At 44.2% G+C, this 21,948-nt stretch overlaps 3 protein-coding genes across 7 annotated transcripts; 2 read left to right on the top strand and 1 right to left on the bottom strand.

Moving 5' to 3' along the window:
• The first annotated feature begins 129 nt into the window (after window positions 1–129).
• On the top strand, window positions 130–7,742 carry LOC136481069 (protein DEFECTIVE IN EXINE FORMATION 1-like). The gene is made up of 13 exons (XM_066478451.1): window positions 130–415; window positions 1,724–1,834; window positions 2,236–2,318; window positions 2,516–2,633; window positions 2,707–2,885; window positions 3,163–3,641; window positions 3,798–3,868; window positions 4,390–4,646; window positions 5,400–5,581; window positions 6,044–6,327; window positions 6,431–6,548; window positions 6,811–6,993; window positions 7,084–7,742. Exons 1-13 carry the CDS (start codon window positions 276–278, stop codon window positions 7,396–7,398), a joined length of 2,520 nt encoding a protein of 839 aa, XP_066334548.1. The 5' UTR covers window positions 130–275; the 3' UTR covers window positions 7,399–7,742.
• Window positions 7,743–13,757: 6,015 nt separating this feature from the next.
• LOC136481047 (calmodulin-binding receptor-like cytoplasmic kinase 2) lies at window positions 13,758–16,135 on the bottom strand. Of its 3 annotated transcripts, none has more exons than XM_066478434.1 (6): window positions 15,723–16,135; window positions 15,381–15,562; window positions 15,106–15,271; window positions 14,705–14,794; window positions 14,255–14,553; window positions 13,758–14,169 (listed from the first exon to the last, which is right to left on the bottom strand). In XM_066478434.1, exons 1-6 carry the CDS (start codon window positions 16,045–16,047, stop codon window positions 13,912–13,914), a joined length of 1,320 nt encoding a protein of 439 aa, XP_066334531.1. In that variant the 5' UTR covers window positions 16,048–16,135; the 3' UTR covers window positions 13,758–13,911. The 3 variants fall into 3 exon arrangements, with proteins under 3 accessions (XP_066334531.1, XP_066334537.1, XP_066334542.1); XM_066478440.1 differs by having other exon boundaries at window positions 15,381–15,541; XM_066478445.1 differs by having other exon boundaries at window positions 13,898–14,169; window positions 14,255–14,572.
• Window positions 16,136–18,646: 2,511 nt separating this feature from the next.
• LOC136481025 (methyl-CpG-binding domain-containing protein 10-like) lies at window positions 18,647–21,465 on the top strand. 3 transcript variants are annotated; one of them, XM_066478425.1, is made up of 6 exons: window positions 18,647–18,811; window positions 18,966–19,458; window positions 19,749–19,985; window positions 20,128–20,400; window positions 20,543–20,644; window positions 20,774–21,465. In XM_066478425.1, exons 1-6 carry the CDS (start codon window positions 18,698–18,700, stop codon window positions 21,055–21,057), a joined length of 1,503 nt encoding a protein of 500 aa, XP_066334522.1. In that variant the 5' UTR covers window positions 18,647–18,697; the 3' UTR covers window positions 21,058–21,465. The 3 variants fall into 3 exon arrangements, with proteins under 3 accessions (XP_066334522.1, XP_066334517.1, XP_066334512.1); XM_066478420.1 differs by having other exon boundaries at window positions 19,716–19,985; window positions 20,152–20,400; XM_066478415.1 differs by having other exon boundaries at window positions 19,716–19,985.
• The last annotated feature ends 483 nt before the right edge of the window (window positions 21,466–21,948 follow it).

Raw genomic sequence — 21,948 nt, 5'->3', positions numbered from 1 at the left:
TAAGTCTACTTAAACTATAATTGAACACTAATTACTAAATAATAACAAAAACGCTTTTGCCAAAAAATTTCGGCAACCAAGCTGGCCCCTGGTTCGTGCACCCTCCCTCCTGGCTTGGCTTGGCCCGACCAGGCGACCACTGCCTCCGCCCCGTGCCGCCAAGTCGCACTCGCGCACCGCGCGAGATCCACCTTCCCCCGCGCCCGCCTCCGACGCTCCGGCGCGGCTGCGTGAGCCCTGCCCTACGGAGGGGCTGGGCTCTGGCTTACCCGCAGATGCGTCCCCTTCTGGCCCTCGCCGCCGCGTGCGCCCTCCTCGTGGCCGCCGGCGCCGCGGCGGCGGAGGAGGCGAAGAACTCCACCAACAAGTTCCGGCAGCGCGAGGCCAGCGATGACATGCTCGCCTACCCCCACCTGTGAGCACCGCGCGCTTCTCCCCAAATCCCCTCCCCCCCTTCCCTCCGCGATTTACGAGCCGCTCTAGATTTGGAGTAGCTGCTGGATCCTTGGAGCGATCGGATGGTCCCTGTGGGTTCTCGTGGGGGCGTTGCGACTGATGAGATTAACGAGCTTTTGGGTGCTAACATGCTAGCGTGCCGCTGGTGTTGATTTAGGCGTTGGATTTGTCTAGTGATCACCTGTTCGTCGATCGTTGAGTGCTGCAGCCTCAGTTTCGCATTTGGTTTCTTGAGGTTCTGGGGTTTAAGCACCACGTGGTATAGTGAATTTGAAAAAAAATGAAAGTGAGCAACTGTTGTTTGGTTTGAGCATTATGGTCGCTTTTGAGTAGCTTGAATTGCTGCTACTTCTGTTCATATTCCAAAAGAGATAGCAACTACTGTCGTCCTCCAATCCCGTCTGTAATCTAGTAGAGCAAGGCTAATAATACAGCCCGCCGGCCGGCCGGCTGCAGGATCTTTGCAGTCTTCTCTCAGCCCACCCATACAGGAGTTAGCTCTTCACTATTAATACATGGCCCACTTGTCTCTCCCACAAAGTTTCTCAGATCATGTGTCTAAGCCGGTTGTAAGCTTACAGCCCGCTTATCTTCTCTCTCCTCTCCTCTCTCCCCCACGTCAGCATTCTGCCGGCTTATAGTCTACTATTATACTTGCTCGTATTGACACAAGATTTAGAAAGTAGAGCTGTCAAAGTGAAACATTTTTTTTATGTATGTAAGGCTCACACTATGACCGCAGCCTAGTCAGAACTGATCTTATAAACTGTTTGAAGTAAGTGTGGGTAATCTGAGTATCACTTAATTTTTTTGGATTGATCATGTCTGAACCTGTGGCAACTGCAAACATCTGTTCTACTAGTAGTATGTTCTCGTACTGGTCATCTCAGCGATTATACTATTAGTGCTGACAGCGATTTACCTGCATTTAATTGATAATTGCTGCATGGCACATAGAAATCTGATAAAAGCCAAATAATGAGCAAACTATGTACTAGTTGTTTGATGCAAGGCCTATTCTTTTTTTTTTGGGTTCATATGTCATAGGAATTAGACCTTCTATGCATTCAACGAATTTCAGCTAAAGTTAACATCTGCTATAGTGAACTTAGGATGTAAGTTCAATTATGCTTGTCACTAAATTTTTGACACATGTCTAAGTACTATCTCAATTGAAAGCACACCTTTAAAGTCAGTTAAGTAATAGTGGTCGTCTACATGAATTGCTTAACGCACCCAATAAGTTTATCTATACATTGTCTTATAGAGATGAAGATGCTTTATTGCAAACCAAATGTCCAAAGCATGTGGAGCTGAGATGGCAGACTGAAGTTAGTTCCAGCATTTATGCAACTCCTTTGGTCGCTGATATCAACAGGTATTTGTCACCTAATTTGGCGTCTGTCTTTAGCATCACACCAATTGTGGTTATCTGTGTCAGAGATCTTTCTCTCTATCTTCTGCTGTTTATGAACACGTTAATCATTTTGTCTTTTATTTGTTGCTCATGCAAGGATATTGTGTCGTGCATGAAACAATGTCAACTTCTGCTGTTTCTGTAACTATTAGTGTTTTATGCAACATTGAATGAGTACAGCATTGCCATTGCCAACACTAGACGATATTGTTTCTTGTATTTATATATGCAGTTTTCACAAAGTTGATTTTCAAAAGGTCAAACACATATGTTTCCGTTCTTCCTATTAGTATTTTAATGAATTTTCCTGCATAAGATTTCATAATAGACACACTGTTAATGAACCTTTTTCTGTTGTGTAGTGATGGAAAATTGGAAGTAGTGGTGCCATCATTTGTTCATTACTTAGAAGTTCTTGAAGGCACTGATGGAGACAAAGTGCCAGGTGTTGTTTCATTGCCATTTTACATTCTTAGTTCTTCCTTACAGATTCTGAAAAGAATTCTCATCTGTACCTAATTATTGTCTGTGATGTCGTAATACCCTTTTAGCTCCTGAAAGAGTTTTGAGAAAATTTCTCCTGAACTTTTAAGACATGCTAAAATAAATTGGTTTGGTTATTATTTGTTATACACTTTTCAGGATGGCCTGCATTTCATCAGTCAAATGTTCATTCAAGTCCTCTTCTCTATGACATTGACCAGGATGGTGTACGGGAAATAGCTTTGGCTACTTACAACGGTGTTGTAAATTTCTTTAGGTCAGGAACTCTATGACAGACAGTTTTATGTCTCCCTGTTAAATCCAGCAATATTTATTTGTTTATTATGTAGGGTGTCAGGTTATATGATGATGGACAAGCTTGAGGTACCTCGTAGAAAAGTACGTAAAGATTGGTATGTTGGGCTAAATCCAGATCCAGTTGACCGCTCTCATCCAGATGTTCATGACAGTTCAATCGCCAAAGAGGCTACTTCTAAGGAAACTCCGGTAATAGATCAGAATAAATCAGGTATCCAAGAATCTTCTATAGGAATGCAATCTTGTATGTTACTTTTTATAGAAATGTCTTTTTTGGTTTTTGGATCTCATGATAAAGCTTAACTTGCTATCAATTAGCAGAACTCCTGATGTCATCAACTTGCTTTAAGGGAAAAAAAATTGCATGCATGTTGCACCAGGACCAACTATACTAACTGCTGTGGATATGGACCTTCTATGCATTTCATTTTTGTAAAATATGCAAGATTATCTGTTTTGTTGTTATTTATATATGCTTATCATTGTAGGAAGTATGGAGGGAGGTGAGGCCCTGAAAAATACATCCGAACAACACTCAGTTGAAACAAAACTTAATTCTACCCAAGCGCAAGAGAATGTGCAGTTGCCGAATAATTTAAACGACACTCATTCTGGGAGCATCTCTAGTGTTACTACTGAAGCAGAGAATACATCACAATCACATACTCAGAGACGCTTGCTTCAAACAGCTGACAAAAGTGACGAGCAAACAGGAAGCTCAAAAACTCACGAAAGTGATTCGGGAGCAAAAGTAGCAGCCACTGTTGAAAAAAGTGAGCTTCTAGATGAAGATGCAGATGCATCATTTGACTTGTTTCGGGATCCAGAAGATCTACCTGATGAGTACAATTATGATTATGATGACGATGTTGATTATCGTTTGTGGGGAGATGAGGACTGGAAAGAACAAGAACATGAGAAAGCGGAAGATTATGTCAGCATAGACGCCCACATCTTGTCCACCCCAGTAAGTGATGCTTTAGTTCCTTTTGCTTATGTTTTTTTCTATCCATCTCATAACATCTTGTCCACCCCAGTAAGTGATGCTTTAGTTCCTTTTGCTTATGTTTTTTCTATCCATCTCATAAATAGGCTTGAGTTATTATCCACATTCTTGCTACAGGTAATCGCAGATATTGACAAAGATGGTGTACAAGAAATGGTGATTGCTGTATCATACTTCTTTGATCATGAGTAAGGCTTCTCTTTTTGCTACAAACACATCCTGTTCAAGTTACTCATGACTTCTTAATAATGACTTCAAATTGATTAAACTTTGGTTTACTTACATATAAAAATTGAGGCTTAACGGTTTGTCTATCATTGTGAATTTGAACTTAAGTGGCCTTGGAAATGAAAAAAAAGAAACATATGTGCAACTTGTGTCCCAAGAATAAAATGACAAAACTTTATTTCTACATCATCATGTGTAGGTCTTATTAAGATTGAACCTTACCTTCCCTGGTTCTTTTAATAAATTTTGTCACCAGATTTTGTACTTTCCTTTCACAAAACTGGCAGGCTTAGATTTTTTTGTCAGCAAAAATGTGCCAAATCGGGTGTTAGTCGTGAACTCGATGTGTTTTCTTGGTGCCAGTGCTTGGTGTTTGTTAGTCTTGCTTTTATGATTGATGAAAACTGTTTTTTTAACAGAACTTGCTACCACAAACTCACTTGAGAATTTTTGGTTTGTGTTTTCTGGCTTTTATTTGCAGATATTATCGTGATTCAGATCATGCAAAAGAACTGGAAGGAATTGACATTGGAAAATATGTCGCAAGCAGTATAGTTGTCTTTAACCTTGACACTCGGCAAGTTAAATGGGCTGCAGAGCTTGATTTGAGCACAGATACTGTAAATTTCCGTGCTCATGTATTTTCCTCTCCAACTGTGGTTGATTTGGATGGTGATGGATATTTGGACATCCTTATTGGAACTGCCTATGGCTATTTTTATGTTATCGATCATCGAGGTAAGTTTGTAGTCTCTTAATATATTAATTAAGGATTGAATCCAAAGGAAGCTTTGTTCTAAGCTGGGTTTTCCCTATATTTTCTACATATCAAGTTTCTAAATAATACTCCCTCCGCTCCAAATCATAAGACATTTTGGCTTTTCTAGATACATTGCTTTTATTATGTATCTAGACATAGTGAATATCTAAGTGATAGCAAAAACTATGTATTTAGAAAAGCCAAAACGTCTTATAATTTGGAATGGAGGGAGTAGCTTTCATTACTAGGATAGTGGTATTTATTGGTGTAGTTACAAATAGTGGGATAATAACTAATAATCCACCCTGGCAAAGGGTAGAGCACACCAGTTCACTGATCTGTATTCCATTCCTGACTAAGGCACCACCTTGAAAGAAAAATATGATTTATTCCCTGGCTAGAGAAAAAGGGATTTGCTGCCTAGTAAAACAGAAGACTACTGAATGAAATTAGTGGCCTATATTGAATCAAGCTTTGCTGGTCCGTCTATGATAAAAATCGCATTGGTTTGGCTGATTGAACGGGAGGGGGGGGAGGGGAGGGAGATGTAATATAAGTTCTGTATTGGTGTGTTGGTTTCTGGGTGTCTTGTATGTGGTGTTGTACTTCGGTACCCTTCCTTCTTAAATCTGAATGAAATGACACACACCTCTTGCCTTCTGTGCGCTGCTAAACTGTTTATATACGTAAAAGTATACATGCCCTCTTCTTATTTTGATTCTGTGAATTAGGTAAGGTTAGGAACAAATTCCCCCTTGAGATGGCAGAGATCCATGCACCAGTCATTGCTGCGGACATCAATGATGATGGCAAAATTGAGATGGTTACCACTGATTCCCATGGAAATGTAGCAGCATGGACTGCTGAGGGAGAAGAAATCTGGGAAGTGCATCTAAAGAGTCTGATTCCACAGGCAAGTTTCATATATTTCTTTTGTATAAGATGTTGATTGATTGTTGCTTAGTTAGCTCGTTATTTATCTGTATGGCAAGGCACTACACGTCTTGTCATTATCTGTACACTTCAAGTGATGCATGTGCTGAAGATGCATTCTTAGTTTAGCTCAAAGCAATACGTACATCCAAAATCTTGCGTAGATTGTTTACTTGATTCTCCCATTTCGTCTTAAACTTATGCTATGGCCCTGTTTGTGGGAGCTTTTGCTTCCCCAGGAAGCTCCAAAAGCCAGAAGCTCCCCCCAAATGGGTTCAACGCTATTTTGAGACTGACTGAGAACATTATAACTTAGTTTCAGGCCAAAAGAAGATATCATATATACTTTCACCCCACCATTTCATTTACTTTATATTCGTTTTGTTATTATACTTGGCTACAATTTCTATAATGCAGTCTGATTATTGTCATATGATGACAGAGACCTACTGTTGGTGATGTCAATGGAGATGGCCACACTGATGTTGTGGTCCCAACTGTGTCAGGAAACATCTATGTTCTCAGTGGAAAGGATGGCTCAAAAATCCAACCTTTCCCATATAGAACACATGGAAGAATCATGAGTCCTGTTCTACTGCTCGACATGAGTAAACATGGAGAAAATGCAAAAGGGCTAACTCTTGCTACAACATCCTTTGATGGTTATTTATATCTGATCGAGGGATCTAGTGGCTGTGCTGATGTTGTCGACATTGGAGAGACCTCGTATGCCTTATCTTCTTTGCTTTGCTAGATGTTTGATATCATTGTTGGGGATTATGTACTGCACTTCAATAAAGTCGGTTGATTGTTGCGCTTTGACTGGTAGGTACACTATGGTTTTGGCTGACAATGTGGATGGTGGAGATGACCTTGATCTTATTGTTACCACTATGAATGGAAACGTCTTCTGCTTTTCCACGCAGTCATCACACCATCCACTTAAGGTTGGCAATCTGTTTCTGTAGGCCTTCATTTTACTTTACATTATTTGACTCATCTCGGATAGTGCATTGGTCTCTCGGTTAACCCTTGCAACCTATGCTTGAACCTTGTTTGAACTTCAGAATCACATTCTCCTTTAAGATTTTTATTCTTTTGATTTTTGGATGTTTAAACTTTGTAAAACACTTGGTTAGCATGATAGAGAGAATTTCTCATTCTATATTTTTTTCCCCAGCCAAGCTTATCATTCTAATTTGATGGCAGGAATGGCGGTCATCAAACCAAGGAAGGAATAATGCTGCATATCAGTACAACCGTGAAGGTATTTATGTTAAGCATGGTTCCAGGACCTTCCGTGATGAAGAGGGCAAGAATTTCTGGGTAGAGTTTGAAATCGTTGACAAGTACAGAGTGCCCTATGGGAATCAGGCTCCTTATAACGTGACGGTATATTCTTACTCCTAAAGTATCGCGTGAGGAATGAGCTAAAATATGTACACTAACTTCAACTACCTTTGTTTTATGGTTCAATTTCAGGTAACTTTACTTGTTCCAGGGAATTATCAAGGAGATAGGCGCATTGTGGTCAGTGGTGTGTATCATCAACCAGGGAAGCAACGAATGATGCTTCCCACTGTTCCTGTTAGAACTACTGGAACTGTGGTCGTGGAGATGATTGATAAAAATGGGCTGTATTTCTCCGATGAGTTCTCACTCACCTTCCACATGCATTACTATAAGCTGCTGAAATGGCTTCTGCTACTGCCAATGCTTGGAATGTTTGGTGTTCTCGTCATCTTGCGCCCCCAAGAAGGTGCACCACTGCCATCGTTTTCACGGAATATTGACTAGTGACTCATCTGGTGAAATTGCGGCGACCCATTGAAGCTGAGAAAGCAACTTAGAGTATCCCCAACATTTTCACAGAATGTTGACTAGTGCTTCACGTGGTGAAATGCCTGGGGGCTTTGAAGCAGATAAAGTCACTTAAGTTAGAGTTCCCAACATCTCCATGACTTAAATGTCTTATTATTCACACTGTAATATACTGGTTTTTTTTAATCTGCATAGAAAACATGTAATGTATTGCTCCCAACAGTTAACCAGTTCAAGGATTATAGATTTAGTTTTACAATAGACCCATTTAGTTCTGCAGAAGAATTTTGTACACACTTTGAGCCGTTTTCGAACTGGTATGCATTATATTGGCTCACCCGAACAATCATATCGAAACAGCATTTCAGTATGTGTGTGTCACGGTACCAGAAGATGCAGACACCAACAAGGGGAAGGCGGGAACACTGCTGATCAAGAAGAAGGGAGAATGGTACCAGGCGGAAGATCAGGCCCGGTACACGTTATCAAGGCCCAAAGTGGGAAGCCGGCCCATGACGATGCCGTGACCATCTCGTGCGCTCACTAGCTGTTAAGGGGAGGAGGAGACGTGTAGGAAAAGTTGAACGGAGAAGGACGAACTGGCCGGCTGTGCTGGAGGCGTGAGTTGAGCGATTGCTCGATGTAATTACGTCCCTGTCAGTCCACTCATACTCGTTGTTAATTGAGCCATGGTGAAGTGAGATCGTAACAATTGGTATCGGAGGTCACCGATCCGGTGGTCTCGGTGGCACCCCGCCGTCGTTCAGGTACGCTATCGCCGTTGGTTGTTCTCGCCTTGATCTGGACTCGTAATTCCTGACGGCAAGTCGATCTCTGTTCATCGCCCTCGAGTGGTGTTCGTGAGGTCCCATAGGTCCGCGCCGAGGTTGAGTTGGTCGGCGTTAACACCGCGGTTAGCTACTCTGCTTCCGCCATTCACCTCCACCAATTTCCTTGTTCTCCACCAAATTCCCTGTTCTCCACCAAATCCTTGGTTCTCCATCATCGATTACCCTGGCGTCAGTTCTTGACTACCTTCTCCGCCCTCAGTACCAAACCCGTGATCAGAAACGCATCAACAATATGGAGATTCAGTTGAGCAACCTCGCCACTATGATGAAGGAGCTCCAGACGCAGAACGTGTCCATCCAGCGCACCCTGAACGACAACCTTGCGACGCTCCAGGATGTGGGCGTGTGGTGGCCCTAGATCGATGCCAAGGTGGACGACCTCCACAAATCTGTGACGGATCTACGACTCAAGGTGGATCACCTGATCTCGAACCCGCCAGCGACAGATCGGGAGAAGCAGGTCTTCGACACCGAGCTCATCGACCTCACGAAGCCGGCAACTGCTCATCTGGTTGCGACCTCGTCTGAGGCGGCTTCAGGGCCGTTAGGCCAGTCACCGGGGTGGTCACCACCATCGCGCCGACCCCGGTCAAAGGTGCGAATCCACCCCTTCCAACGTTTCCCCCAAATTTCACTGCTCATCAGTTTTTTTTGCTCTGAATCAAGTTATTCCTCAGCAAGAGTTTCCTAAGTTCGATGGCATGAGTCCCTAATTGTGGAAGAAGCGTTGTGAGTCATACTTTGATGTTTATGTTGTACCTGAGCATTTGTGGGTGAAGATAGGCGGGATGAATTTCGTAGGCTCAGCTGCTTTCTGGTCACATTTGTAGTTGTTTTGAGCGTGATCAGCCAATTCTTTAGACTCAAACAGACCACTACGGTAGCTGAGTATATTGAAAAATTTGATGAACTCATTAATCAGATCTTGGCTCATGATCCATGTTTTAGCCCTCATGTTATCACCAGTAGATTTGTAGATGGTTTGAAAGATGAAATTCGTGCTGTTGTTCTAGTTCATCGCCCTTCCAGCATGGATGCTGCTTGTTCTCTGGCCCTTTTGCAGGAAGAGGTGCTGTCAAACTCATCTTCAACAGAGTCTCATAGTGCTAGTGGGCATTCTGTTTTCGAGCTTGATCTTCCAAGCCACAATGGTCAGCTCCTCATACACCTCGTGTTCAGACAGCAGTGTCCAATGCCACACCTGTCAAACCAGTGGAAACAACTAAGCCATCAGGTGTTGAAGAGAAGCTTCAAAATGTCAAGAACTATAGAAGAGCTAAGGGCTTATGTTTCAAATGTGGAGACAAATGAAACCCCAACCATAAGTGTTCCACTACTGTTTCATTGAATTTAGTTGAAGAGCTGTGGCAACTTATTGATAACTCTGATGAGCAAGATCAGTACCACTCAGATTCTGGAGAAGATTTGATGCAACTGTCATTGTCAGCTGTTCAAGGCACTGACACTGTGCAAACTATCAGGTTAGTAGGTGATCTGTATCAGCATTCTGTGTTACTGCTGTTGGATTCAGGCAGTTCTAGCAGTTTTATCAGTTAATCTCTAGCCGCTAAAATTCCTAATTGGACACCTCTAAATACACCTGTGCAAATTAGAGTGGCCAATGGCACCTTGTTGCAAATGTACTCATGAGCTACTACATTGTCCTGTTTATATTCAAGGGCATTATTTCTTGGTGAATCTGAAAATCCTGCCACTGCATTGTTATGATATCATTTTGGGCATTGATTGGCTTGAATAGTATAGTCCAATGAAAATACACTAGAAGAACAAGTTGTTATCATTTGAGTTCCAGGGTGACCAAATTCAACTTGTGGGAATTCAACCCAATCTACAGCAATGTCCAATTATCACTGCTCTAGAAGTGCTTCAACTTCATACACAAGATCAGTTGTGGTGTATATTTGAAGTTTTTTAGATGGAATCTCAGCACATATCTAGTAGTTGGCCTGCTGATCTTCATAGTATTATTATTCAGTACCAGCACCTATTTGAGAAGCCTAATGGGTTACCTCTTGTAGGACATATTATCATACTATACCACTGATCCTTGGTGTTCAACCATTTAGACTGAGACCCTACAGATACAATCCTACTCAAAAGGATGAAATAGAGAAACAAGTTCATGAGTTACTTCAGAATGGATTGATCAAACAGAGCAACAGTCCCTTTGCCTCTCTAGTTCTCTTGGTCAAAAAGAAGACTGGTGATTGGAGAATGTGTGTTGATTACAGAAGACTAAATGCTCTGACAATTAAAAACAAGTATCCATTACCTGTCATTGATGAAATCCTTGATGAGTTATCTGGTGCTCAATGGTTCACTTCTCTTGACATGACAACAGGCTATCATCAAATCCTGATGGAAGAGGCTAATCAGTATAAGACAACTTTTCAAACACATCATGACCATTTTGAATATATTGTGATGCCATATGGGGTGACAGGTGGACCAGCTACTTTTCAACAAACTATGAATTACATTTTGGCACCTCTATTGAGAAAAAGGAGTTGTAGTGTTCATTGATAATATCTTAGTCTATACAAAGACTTGGTCAGACCATTTAGCTATAATGCAAGTTGTGTTTGATCTATTGACAGAACATCATATTAAGATCAAGCTGTCAAAGTGCTCATTTGCTCAAACTCGGTTGAAGTACTTGGGTCATGTCATCAATGTTCCAGAGGTGGCCACTGACCCCAAGAAGATACAAGATGTTCAACAATGGCCTATCCCTACTAATGTGAAGGAAGTAAGGAGTTTCTAGGCTTAGCAGGTTATTACAGAAAATTTGTCAAAAATTTTGGTGTCATAGCAAGACCTTTGACTGATCTGCTCAAGAAGGGTACAATATTTCAGTGGACATCTATTCAGAAGACATCTTTTCAGCAACTAAAGCAGGCTCTTATCACTGCACCAGTACTACAGTTGCCTGATTTCTCTGAGCCTTTCACTATTGAAACTGATGCTTCTGCCAAAGGCATAGGAGCTGTCTTACATCAAGAAGGTCACCCAATTTCCTATATCAGTAAAGCTCTTGGAATCAAGAATCAAGGTTTAGCAACCTATGAAAAGGAATGTCTAGCAATATTGATGGTAGTGGATCATTGGAGGTCATATCTGCAACATGCTCCATTTATTATCAAGACTGATTCGAAGAGTTTGGAAAATCTGACAGATCAAAGATTATCCACACCTTGGCAGCTGAAGGAATACACTAAATTGTTGGGACTCAATTATAAAATAGTGTACAAGAAGGGTACTGACAACTCAGCTGCTGATGCATTGTCTAGATTACCATTTGCTGCTAACCACTGCTCTGAACTTTATGCCCTATCAGTAACACAACCAGTTTGGGTTCAACAGATAGTGGACTCTTACAACACTCATCCTACTACTACTAAATTGTTGCAATCTCTCAGTGTGTCTGCAACACAAGGTCATTTGTGTTGGACAAGGGTATCATCAAATACAAGAATAGGATCTAGGTGGCTAGTAGTCTAGCTTTGCAATAGAAGATATTGTCTGCTTTGCACAGTTCAGCTATTGGTGGTCATTCAGGCTTTTTGGTCACCTATACTAAAATCAAGAAATTATTTGCTTGGTCTGGAATGAAGAAGATGGTCAAGGAATTTGTAGCTCAATGTTTGGTGTGTTAGAAGGCTAAAACTGAGAGGGTGAAATATCCAGGTTTGCTTCAGCCATTACATGTTCCTTCTCATGCTTGGCAAATAGTGAGTCTAGACTTTATTGAGGGTCTTCCTCTGTCTAAGGGGTGCAACTGCATTTTAGTAGTGGTGGACAAATTCTCCAGGTATGCCCACTTCATACCTTTAACTCATCCTTTCACTGCCTTGCAAATTGCAAAGCATTTCATGGATAATATTTTCAAGCTGCATGGTATGCCTTCTGCTTTGATCTCTGATAGAGATAAAATCTTCACAAGCAATCTTTGGCAAGAGCTATTTTGTTTGTCCAACACTGAACTTCAAATGAGCACAACTTATCACCCTCAAACGGATGGCCAAACTGAAAGGTCGAATCAATGTCTCGAAGCTTACCTTAGATGTACTGTCAATGCTTGTCCCAGCAAATGGCGAGATTGGCTACCTCTAGCAGAGTTTTGGTATAATACCAGTTTTCATTCTTCTTTGCAATGCACACCTTTTGTAGTAATGTATGGTCATGAACCACATCACTTTGGTATTGATCATCTCCAAGATTGTGCTGTTCCTGATCTGCAAGTCTGGCTGAAAGAACGTAGACTCATGCAACAGTTGCTGCATCAGCAACTTCTTCGGGTTCAGAAACATCAGAAACATCAAGCTGATAAAAACAGGACTGAACGAGAATTTCAAGTGGGTCAATCTGTGTTTGTCAAACTTTAACCTTATGGCCCCGTTCGGCTTACCTTATAATCCGCACTATTCAGCTTGTTTTTTCAACCGGAATAGTATTTTTCTCTCACAACAATTCAACCAGAACATTGTTTTTCAGCCGATTCAGAACGGGGCCTATGTTCAGTCAAGTTTGGCTCATCAGGTGAATCAGAAGTTGTCCTATCGTTACTTTGGTCCCTTCAAGATTATTCAGAAGATCGGCGCTGTGGCTTATAAACTCCAACTTTCGGCTGAGTCATCAGTGCACCCGGTCTTTCATGTCTCTCAACTCAAACTCGCCATCAGCTCTTCTATGCAGGTCAGTGCTGATATTCCACCTGCTCCATCTCCATTCCAGTACCCATTGAAGATTCTGTAACGACGCCGTACTGACACTCATCATTCTGATCAAATCCTTATTCACTGGTCGGAATGGCCCGAGCATCTTGCAACCTGGGAGGATGAATGAGCTTTGAAGCTTACTTTCCCGGCGGCACCAGCTTGGGGGCAAGCCGGATCTCAAGATGGGAGGAATGTCACGGTACCAGAAGATGCAGACACCAACAAGGGGGAAGGCGGGAACACTGTTGATCAAGAAGAAGGAAGAATGGTACCAGGCAAGCCCAGGCGGAAGATCAGGCCCAGTACACGTTATCAAGGCCCAGAGTGGGAAGCCGGCCCATGACGATGCCGTGACCATCTCGTGCTAAGGGGAGGAGGAGACGTGTAGGAAAACTTCAACGGAGAAGGACGAACTGGTCGGCTGTGCCGGAGGCGTGAGAGGCGAGCGATTGCTCGATGTAATTGCTACTCCCTGTCAATCCACTCATACTCGTTGTTAATTGAGCCATGGTGAAGTGAGATCGTAACAGTGTACTGTACTGTTGTCCCATTTTTGTCAGAATACAGCTTTATGTTTGAGACTGCAAGACATCTGAGTGTATATATGTATTGGTTGCAATAACTAGATTATTTGATAATAATCACAGAAGTTGTATTTAAAAATCTGCAGCTTTAGTTCATGTATATTCCCTGGCACCATGTAAAACTGTTTGCATGCACACACTCCAAACGCATGAGAAATCTATTGTGAGAGCATAATTTTATATGATCAGTTCCCCATTGCCACGCAGTTCAGAGAAAAACACCACCTACAAGCTAGTTACACTTCCATACCAATCAATCCAAAGCACGCATCATCTCATCCGACCGTAGCCTCTGAATGGTTTTACAAACTAAAGCTACCTGACGACCCACTCGTCGCTACGTTCCTCCGCGACAGCGGCGCACCGCGGTTCCTCCTGGCGGTGGTAGTCTCTCCGGATGGCCCACAGCAGCTCGCTGCACCGCCGCATCGACGGTCGGTCATCCCTGGCCGTCGCGACGCACTGCTCTGCCAGCGCCAGCATCCTCTCCACCGCGGCCACCGACGCCGGGCTCCGCCGCATCCTGGGGTCCATGGCCACCACGGCTTCCCCTGCTCTGCACCTCTGCAACGCCTGCATGGCACGGCCACGGCACGGCTGTGAGTATCGCAGCTCTGCACATACATACATGCAATTCTCGGATTGTTTCTTTTCTTACCCATTTGGTGGTGAGCCGGGCCTCGCCGCCACGGCTGCGTTCGATGGGCGGCCGGCCGGTGACGAGCTCGACGAGGAGGACGCCGAAGGCGTACACGTCGCTCTTGTCGGTCAGCTGGTACGTGCTCAGGTACTCCGGGTCCACGTACCCGGCGGCGCCCTTCGCCGGCGTTGCATCCGAGCCTGAGCCCGAGCCCGAGGCCGGAGTCCCGGCCAGCCCAAAGCCGGCCACCTTTGCCGTCAGCGAGTCTGTCAGCAGCACGCCCGACGACCGGATGCCTCCGTGGATGACCGGATGCTCTGCAACTCACCATGATACCTTGTGAGTTTCAGATAATCAGACAGGTCCCATTTCTTGTTGTGACAAACCAGTTTATCTATGTTTCACCATGCGTTGCAACAATCACATCACAATTTGATCTGAAGAACATATGCTGAATCGGCTTCGTACCTTTGTACTCGTGCAGGTAGGTGATACCCTGAGCAACGTCGATCACGATGTTGAGCCGTTGCACGAGTTCTAAACCATTTCCACAGGATTCTGCAGGATTTTTCGCACCGCAAAATGGATCAGTATCCTCCTAGAGTGACAAATACTTGTTCGATGCAGATTCTATGATTTTTTTAGAAACAGGAACTTGAATTATGCACTCGACCATTCATTATTACAGTTCCAGCATCCAGCGGTAAGAAAAAGCAACAAAGATTATGGATGCCGGTTCTATGATAAAAGTATAGGACAGAACAGTTTATATTAAAACAGTGGTCTACTAGCTACTGCAAGAGTGATGATGAAAACTAGCACAATGAATAGGATGATATATTGATATGATCCATAGCAACACAGCATACCATCCAAATGTTTCCTCAAGGAACCATTGCTGACATACTCGACTACGACGAGACTATCAGCTGCGCGCTCAAAGAATCCGAAGAGCCTCGCCAGATTCCTATGCTCAATCTTCTCAAGAGTCTCAAGTTCCCTCCAGAGTTCAGCTGTCAGATTCTGACCGTTCAACTGAGGCAATCAGGCAACAGAAGAGGAGAGCTAATTAGTAACATTACTGCAATTCACCTGCTCTATGACTATGAGCAATCCAAAACATGGATGATCTTCGGTTTCCAACCTTTCTGACACATTTGACGGCGATCTGAGACCCATCCTTGAGCTTCCCTCTGTACATGGTGCTTGAGCGCCCCTGCCTTATCATGTTCTTTTCACTGAAGTTTGATGTTGCCTTGGACACGTCAGCAATGGTGAGAGCCCTGCCTTCTTGCCATGATCCTGCTGCACTCGAAATTTGCCAAGCTTCCACACACTCAGATTTTTCGTAATTCGAAAGTTTAATGCTTGCTTGGTGCTAATTTTAAGCAGAGAAGTTTGCTTCATTTCATCCATGATAGGGGATTGATATGAACCTACTGCCACTGAAGAAGAGGGGAAAGAGGAAACATGACTGCACCGATACCTGAATCTATGGAGACATGGCACTCTGAGCGCCTGCTCTTCTTCTTCTCCTCCTCCTCTTCCTCGGTCGTGATCTGCCTCCGCGGCACGAAGCAGCTGGTGAACGCGCCGGCGACCCGCAGCGCCGCCGCACTGAAGGAGCCGCTGCTGCTGACCTGGGAGGAGCGGGTGCTGTAGGACGAGAGCTGCCGGCCATAGCCGTAGGGGCCAGGGGAGGAGGCCGCTCGGCCATGGTGGCTGTGGCTGTGAGCGCTGGCGCCCGAAAGCTCGGCGCTTTTACTGCTGCTGCTGGACTGCCTCCTTGATGTTGCTGGCCATGATGCCATCGGGGGAGGCAGCTCTCATCTGGTGCCGGCTGCGCTGAATCTCCGGCGCTGCGAGGGCGTTGATATGGGGCGACGACTCGACGCTGTTCAGCGGAACGGGGCGTGGTTGCTGTCGCCTTCCGGCCGCTGGGTCAACAGGACCCGCATCGCATGCCGAGGATGGCCTCCGCGTTGGCCGGTTCGTACAGTCGCTGGTTCGCGAAAAAAGTACGATTAGTTTACGTGGGTGAAAAATATTATTTTCGTCATAAATTTACGTTTATTTATGACAAGCTATTAATTGCTGGTCCATTTTCTTGAGAGCAGAGCACCAATGGTTTCTTGACAAGGTACCTGTACAATTATACAATTGTCATATGAACACTTTTGGAATGAAATAATGTTTCCCAGGAAGGATACGCATGTGAGCCATGCCATTTTTTAGGGAATGGAAGAACGTCTGAAATGAAAAAAAAAATGAAACGCTAATCAGGTAGGAATAGGAAGAAGAAGAACGTGCTGCCTGCGCTGTCACGGTTTGGTTGGAACGGACGTAGCAATCAGACTTGGTCAGATTAGTACAAATCTTTAATGCAGCTGATGTATTTGTATTGTATGTAAAACTTTGTTCTCTTGTATACTGCAATCAAGTTTTCGGATATGACAAAGAAGTGCGTACTTTTCTGGTCCAATTCAACGCACTCGTAATCAAAATTTGTTAGGTGGTGTTTGGACTAAATTTTAGGAGTGTCACGTGGGGTGCTAATAAAAAAAATAAACTATAGAATCTGTCAGTACTCCACGAGATGAATTTATTAAACTAATTAATTCGTCGTTAACACATGTTTACTGTAGCTCTAAGTTGTCAAATCATGGATTAATTAGGTTTAAAAGATTCGTCTCGCAAATTAGGCCCTGTTCGGCTTACTCCATATTCGGCTTGTTCGACTTCTTTTTTTAGCTGAAACAGTATTTTTCTCTCACAACAATTCAGCCGGAACAGTGTTTCAGCCAGTTTCAGACCAGCGAACAGGGCCTTAGTCACAAGTATAGCAATTAGTTTCGTAATTAGTCTATATTTAATACTCCATGCATGCGTCTAAACATCTGATGGGATAACGACTAAAGTTTATGAGGAGAAACCAAACACCCTCTCTGGGAAGAAACGACAAGGGGACACAAGAATGAGGAACCTTTGTTACTAGCTCTACGTATATCTAAAGAATTTAGTTTGCCACCTCAATCGCGATCGTAATGTAACTACTCCGTATGTAAGAATGTAGGAATACGTACATTGCTGGAAGCTACATTCAGAACTTTCAGATGGTTAGATGGATCATTCATCATTGTAGTACAATGAGCAATCTAGACCGTCCGATGGAGATGGAGGTCGTGCCGTCCGTCTGGGGACGACGCCAGCCGGTCACGCCTCACGCTTTGAAGGTCCTGGCGAGGGCGCCGCCGGAGGTGGCACCCTCGGTGGCGCCGGCGCCTGCATCCATGGCTGATTTGCTGTCGCCAACCTTACATGAACGCCCATTGATTTTGCTTGAGGACGCGCTTGGCCTGCCACCACATAGGCTCGGTTTGAATTCATCTATACTATAGTATAAAGAGCGTGCAATCTCAGATCTCCGATCTCTCTCACAAACACTGTTACCGGCACAGCCAACTATTGGATGAACAGTAACGGGTTTTTATAAACAGTACCGGGTCCGCAGATGAACAGTACGTTTTTAAATAAACAGTAACGGTAGTACTATGAACAGTGTTTAACCCATTAAGGAACAGTAACAACCTGTTTTTTTTTCGCCTCAATACAGATCTTTTTTCCTCCACTATTGCCCGCGCTCTGCAGAGCGCGGGGTTCCCTGCTAGTTATCTATTAATAGTTAGGTGGCGCTTAGTACCAACCGGTGGTCAGAGTTCGAGTCTCAATGGACTCACTTCTTGTTCGTGGCTTCGGCCGTATTGATAAGGAGGGAAAAAAATTCTCTCGTCTACCTCTACATTTAAAGCACAGGTCTGTGTCCAGCTCATCTCACGGAGCTACGGTGCCGCTGTGTATAGGTGGGACAGAGGTTCAGGGGTTTTCTCGATCTGCATGACAAGATCTTCTTTTTAAGTCGAAATATCCGGGGCTGTCTAGCCACCATGGATCAAGTTTTTTTAATAGTTAGCTGGCTAATAGCTCAAATCTAATATTAGCTAGTTAACTATTAGCTGAAGGATGTTTGATACACAACTAATAAAAAATATTACTAAGATAACTATTAGCTGTTATTATCTAATCTATCTAGTGAGGTAGTTATTATCTAAAAAATCTAGCTAATAATTAACTATTTTATTAGCGGCACGATGCAACTAACTCTCTTCGTCTATCACCGGGGAAGATGTGTGCAGGTGTGCCACTGCCATGTGAAGTTGCCCCCGCATCGCGGCCGTCCGTTTGCCCCGGCCCGCTGATGGCAAAGCAGGCGACCTGGAGTTGGCCCACATGCAGCGGCCCCGGAAGGTTAGGTTACACCAAACGCCACCGTGAGGGCCCGGCCCACACTGAGCAGCGTCTCTTCTAACGTTCAAATATTCAAACGAGCAGCGGATCGAGAGGAGCCCGGATGAGAAGGCACTAAAGGAAAGGGGAAACGCGAGAGAGGCGGCGGCGGCGGCCATGGATCTCGACTCCCTCTCGCGTCGAGAGCTGCAGGCACTCTGCAAGAGCAATGGCATCCGCGCGAACATGTCCAACGCGGCCATGGCGGAAGCGCTTCGGTGCCTCCCCTCGGTGAGCATCCCCAATTCTATTCCTTCTGTTCGTGGTGCATCTTTGTTCGTGGTGAATCTCTGTGGATCTATTCCCATGCGTGTTCGTGGGGCGTTTGGGGGCAACTGGGGTGGTCGATTTGATGCGCGTGGAGGTTGTTTGCTGTGTTGATTAGGTGGACAGGACCGACGAGATCGGGAGGACGGCGCCGCCGATGTCGGCGATGAAGGAGGTGACTATCATGGAGGAGCAGACGCACGGGTCTCTGCTCCCCCGCGGCAGCCATGCGCGGGCCAAAATAAGGATGATCGCAGCGGGTAATACGGAAGAGGATGTGCCAGACCTAACCATGCAGGGGTGCCAGAGGACTGCTGCACGGAAGGCCGCGGTGGCCCCGGAGGCAGCAGAGGCGATCGGAGAGGAGCAGGAGCTCGGGTGTCCGCTCCCTCGCGGTGGCCGTGCACGTGGGAAGACAAGGAAGGCCGGGGCACGTAAGATGGAGGAGGAGGTGGTGCCGTGGAACAATAGGACGGTGGCAGAGGAGGCTGTGGATGCGGAAGAGGTGGCCGTAGGAATGAGGACGAGAAGGTCAGCGAGATCCAAGGTGAAGATCGCGTTGGATCAGAAAGAGGAGGACGTACAAGCGGCAGTCCGGAAGGAGCACAAAGGTTAGGACAAGTTCACGCTTCCCCTGTGTAACTTGTATCGATTGATTTCCGTGCTGATTTCCTGTAATTTGCCAGTAAGAGTCCTTCGTTTACCATACTTTGTGAAAGGTTAATTTGGCTATGTTGGTCAACAGTCCCTAAAACTAATTTTCTGAACACTGTAGGGGCTTCGGCCCCTCCAGTTTTTTTTTTTTTTTTTTTTTTTTTTTTTTTTTTTTTTTTTTTTTTTTTTTTTTACTAATTTTCTGAATATGCAGCTGATTCTTCCGGTGCGGCCATTGCGGCTGCAGTAGTTTCAGATAAGAGCTGCGGTGATTCTGAAGAGCATGCAGTAGTCATTATGGTGGAAGAAGGGGTCACAAAGCCACAGGAAGGTCAAAACATGACGAGGAGAGCAGCGCCATATAAGACACATGAGGATTTGCAGCAGGATCAGAGGACGGCGGAAGAGGTGGCCACGACGAAGAAAAGGACGAGAAGGTCCACAAGATCCAAGGTAGCAGCGGCAGCACGGAAGGGGCAGAAAGGTTTGGACAAGTTATCGCCTCCCCTGATTAACTTTGATTGCTTAGTTCTGATTTTGATGCTGAATTATTAGTAGTATGTTGTAATTTGAAATTGTAGACTTAGTATTGTTCATGAGCTATCTGCTAATTTCTGAATGCGCAGCTGATTCTTCTGACACAACCATAGGGCCTGAAGTTGACCCTAAAGCGGATGAAGTTGTTCCCAAGGTGGAGGAGGCCGCAAAACCACAGGAAGGCAAGAATGAGACAAGGAGGGCCACAGTGTATAAGGCACGGGAGGAGGTGCAGCCAGGCCAGGTGACAGTGGCACCAGAGGCTATGGCAGCTGTGGAGGCAGAAGAAGTGGCCACGGCAAAGAGAAAGAGGAGGTCAGCAAGATCCAAGGTGAGGGTGGCAGCACGGAAGGGTCAGAAAGGTGAGGTCAAGTTCTCGCTTCTCCTGATTAACTCGTGTATTTTTGTTATTGCTTGAATGCTGGTTTTTGTATTCCTTCGTTTACTGATATCGAATTGTAGATTTCGTGGGGACACTGATGATTATTGTTTCTGAATGTGCAGCTGATTCTTCTGATGCAGTCAACGGGACTACAGTAAGTGATGATCCTAATGAAGAGCAAGTGGGTGAGGTGGTGGAGGAAGGGCCAGCAAAGTCCAATGAAGGTGAGATGCCTCACCGGTCACACAGTCGATTTGATCTTTGCTTTTTTTTATCTCTCCCAACTTTGTGATTTTCTGAACCTTTCTATCAATTAATTGTGTATCTTAATGCATCTTTGCCATAAACCACAGAAGAACGAGAGCAAATCAGTAATGTTCGCCAGTTTGCTTCCCTGCCAAAACTGGAGGATTCACCAATCCTTGGCGTTGTGTCCAAGCCCAATGCAGCAGATGCTTCTGACAAGGCAGCAGTTGCAGATGAGGAGGCTATCAAGGAAGATGATTTCACTTTCACTGGTGAGGCTGATCTGTCCAATCTTCTTGTCAACACACTTGACAGATTTGCAAAGCCTATGTATGTGTCCACAGACAAAGAGGAGAAGAAAGGCAGTGATTGTTGGTGGATGCTTCTATAATTTACAAGAGCTGTAGGACACCAGGCCCAGTCAGGAATAGCCAAAAATTTCAAACTATATGAGATCCTGTAATGCAGTGCATCAAAAACTCTAGAATCAGGATTAGAGAGATGGATTAAGACACGGATCTAATAGCAAAGAAAGGAAAACAAAGAGTTCTGAGGGTGCAAACAAATGGTTTATACTGGAGCATGAGGCAGGCATATAAGTCCACTGTGGTTTGTGGACACCACCTCCCGCATGGTTTACAGGATATTAATTGACATCTACATGCCGATCCTTTTTTCTGAATTGCACTTTTTTTTAGGCAACGCACACTTTTATTTGCTCCTACAAACATGCACCTGTAAATGATTTCTCTATCATGAGGTCTGCCATTGTTTTGAATGAAATGGACAGTTTGTCTAGCCATTTAAAAGTAAAATTTTCTTGAAGTTTTCTAGGATGCCCATATCTACTGAAATGACTTTTTACTGTTGAGCATCCAGTGGTTACGTTGAATATATACTGTCACCCACATTGATAATCTGGTAACTGGGTCTGAAGCCAATTGTTGTACAATCCTTTATGTGTCATTGATCGAGTTCAACCGATTGCAGTTGTCTTCTAGTCGAAGTTAAATGGCCCTTTATTTACTAAGGCAATTCAATTTCAAGATATTTCTCTCTATTGTCTGGAAATTTCATACTTAATATTCAATTTTGGAGATCACTATTGCATCCCAGATGTACTGTAGTCACTAGTCACAGAAGAATTTCTCTACTATTTTTTCCTCCCTGTGATCACAGAAAGACATTCAACTAATGTCCTAATTTGTACTGTCATACAATGGTCGTACCTCTCCTTATTGAACAAACTAGCTTTATCTTGTGAGTTTTAATCAAACAAATG

This window comes from Miscanthus floridulus, chromosome 1 (assembly GCF_019320115.1).
Source record: "Miscanthus floridulus cultivar M001 chromosome 1, ASM1932011v1, whole genome shotgun sequence".
Classification (NCBI taxonomy): Eukaryota; Viridiplantae; Streptophyta; class Magnoliopsida; order Poales; family Poaceae; genus Miscanthus; species Miscanthus floridulus.
The sequence above is the reverse complement of the archived record's forward strand: the minus strand, read 5'-3'. Positions and strand labels throughout refer to the sequence as shown.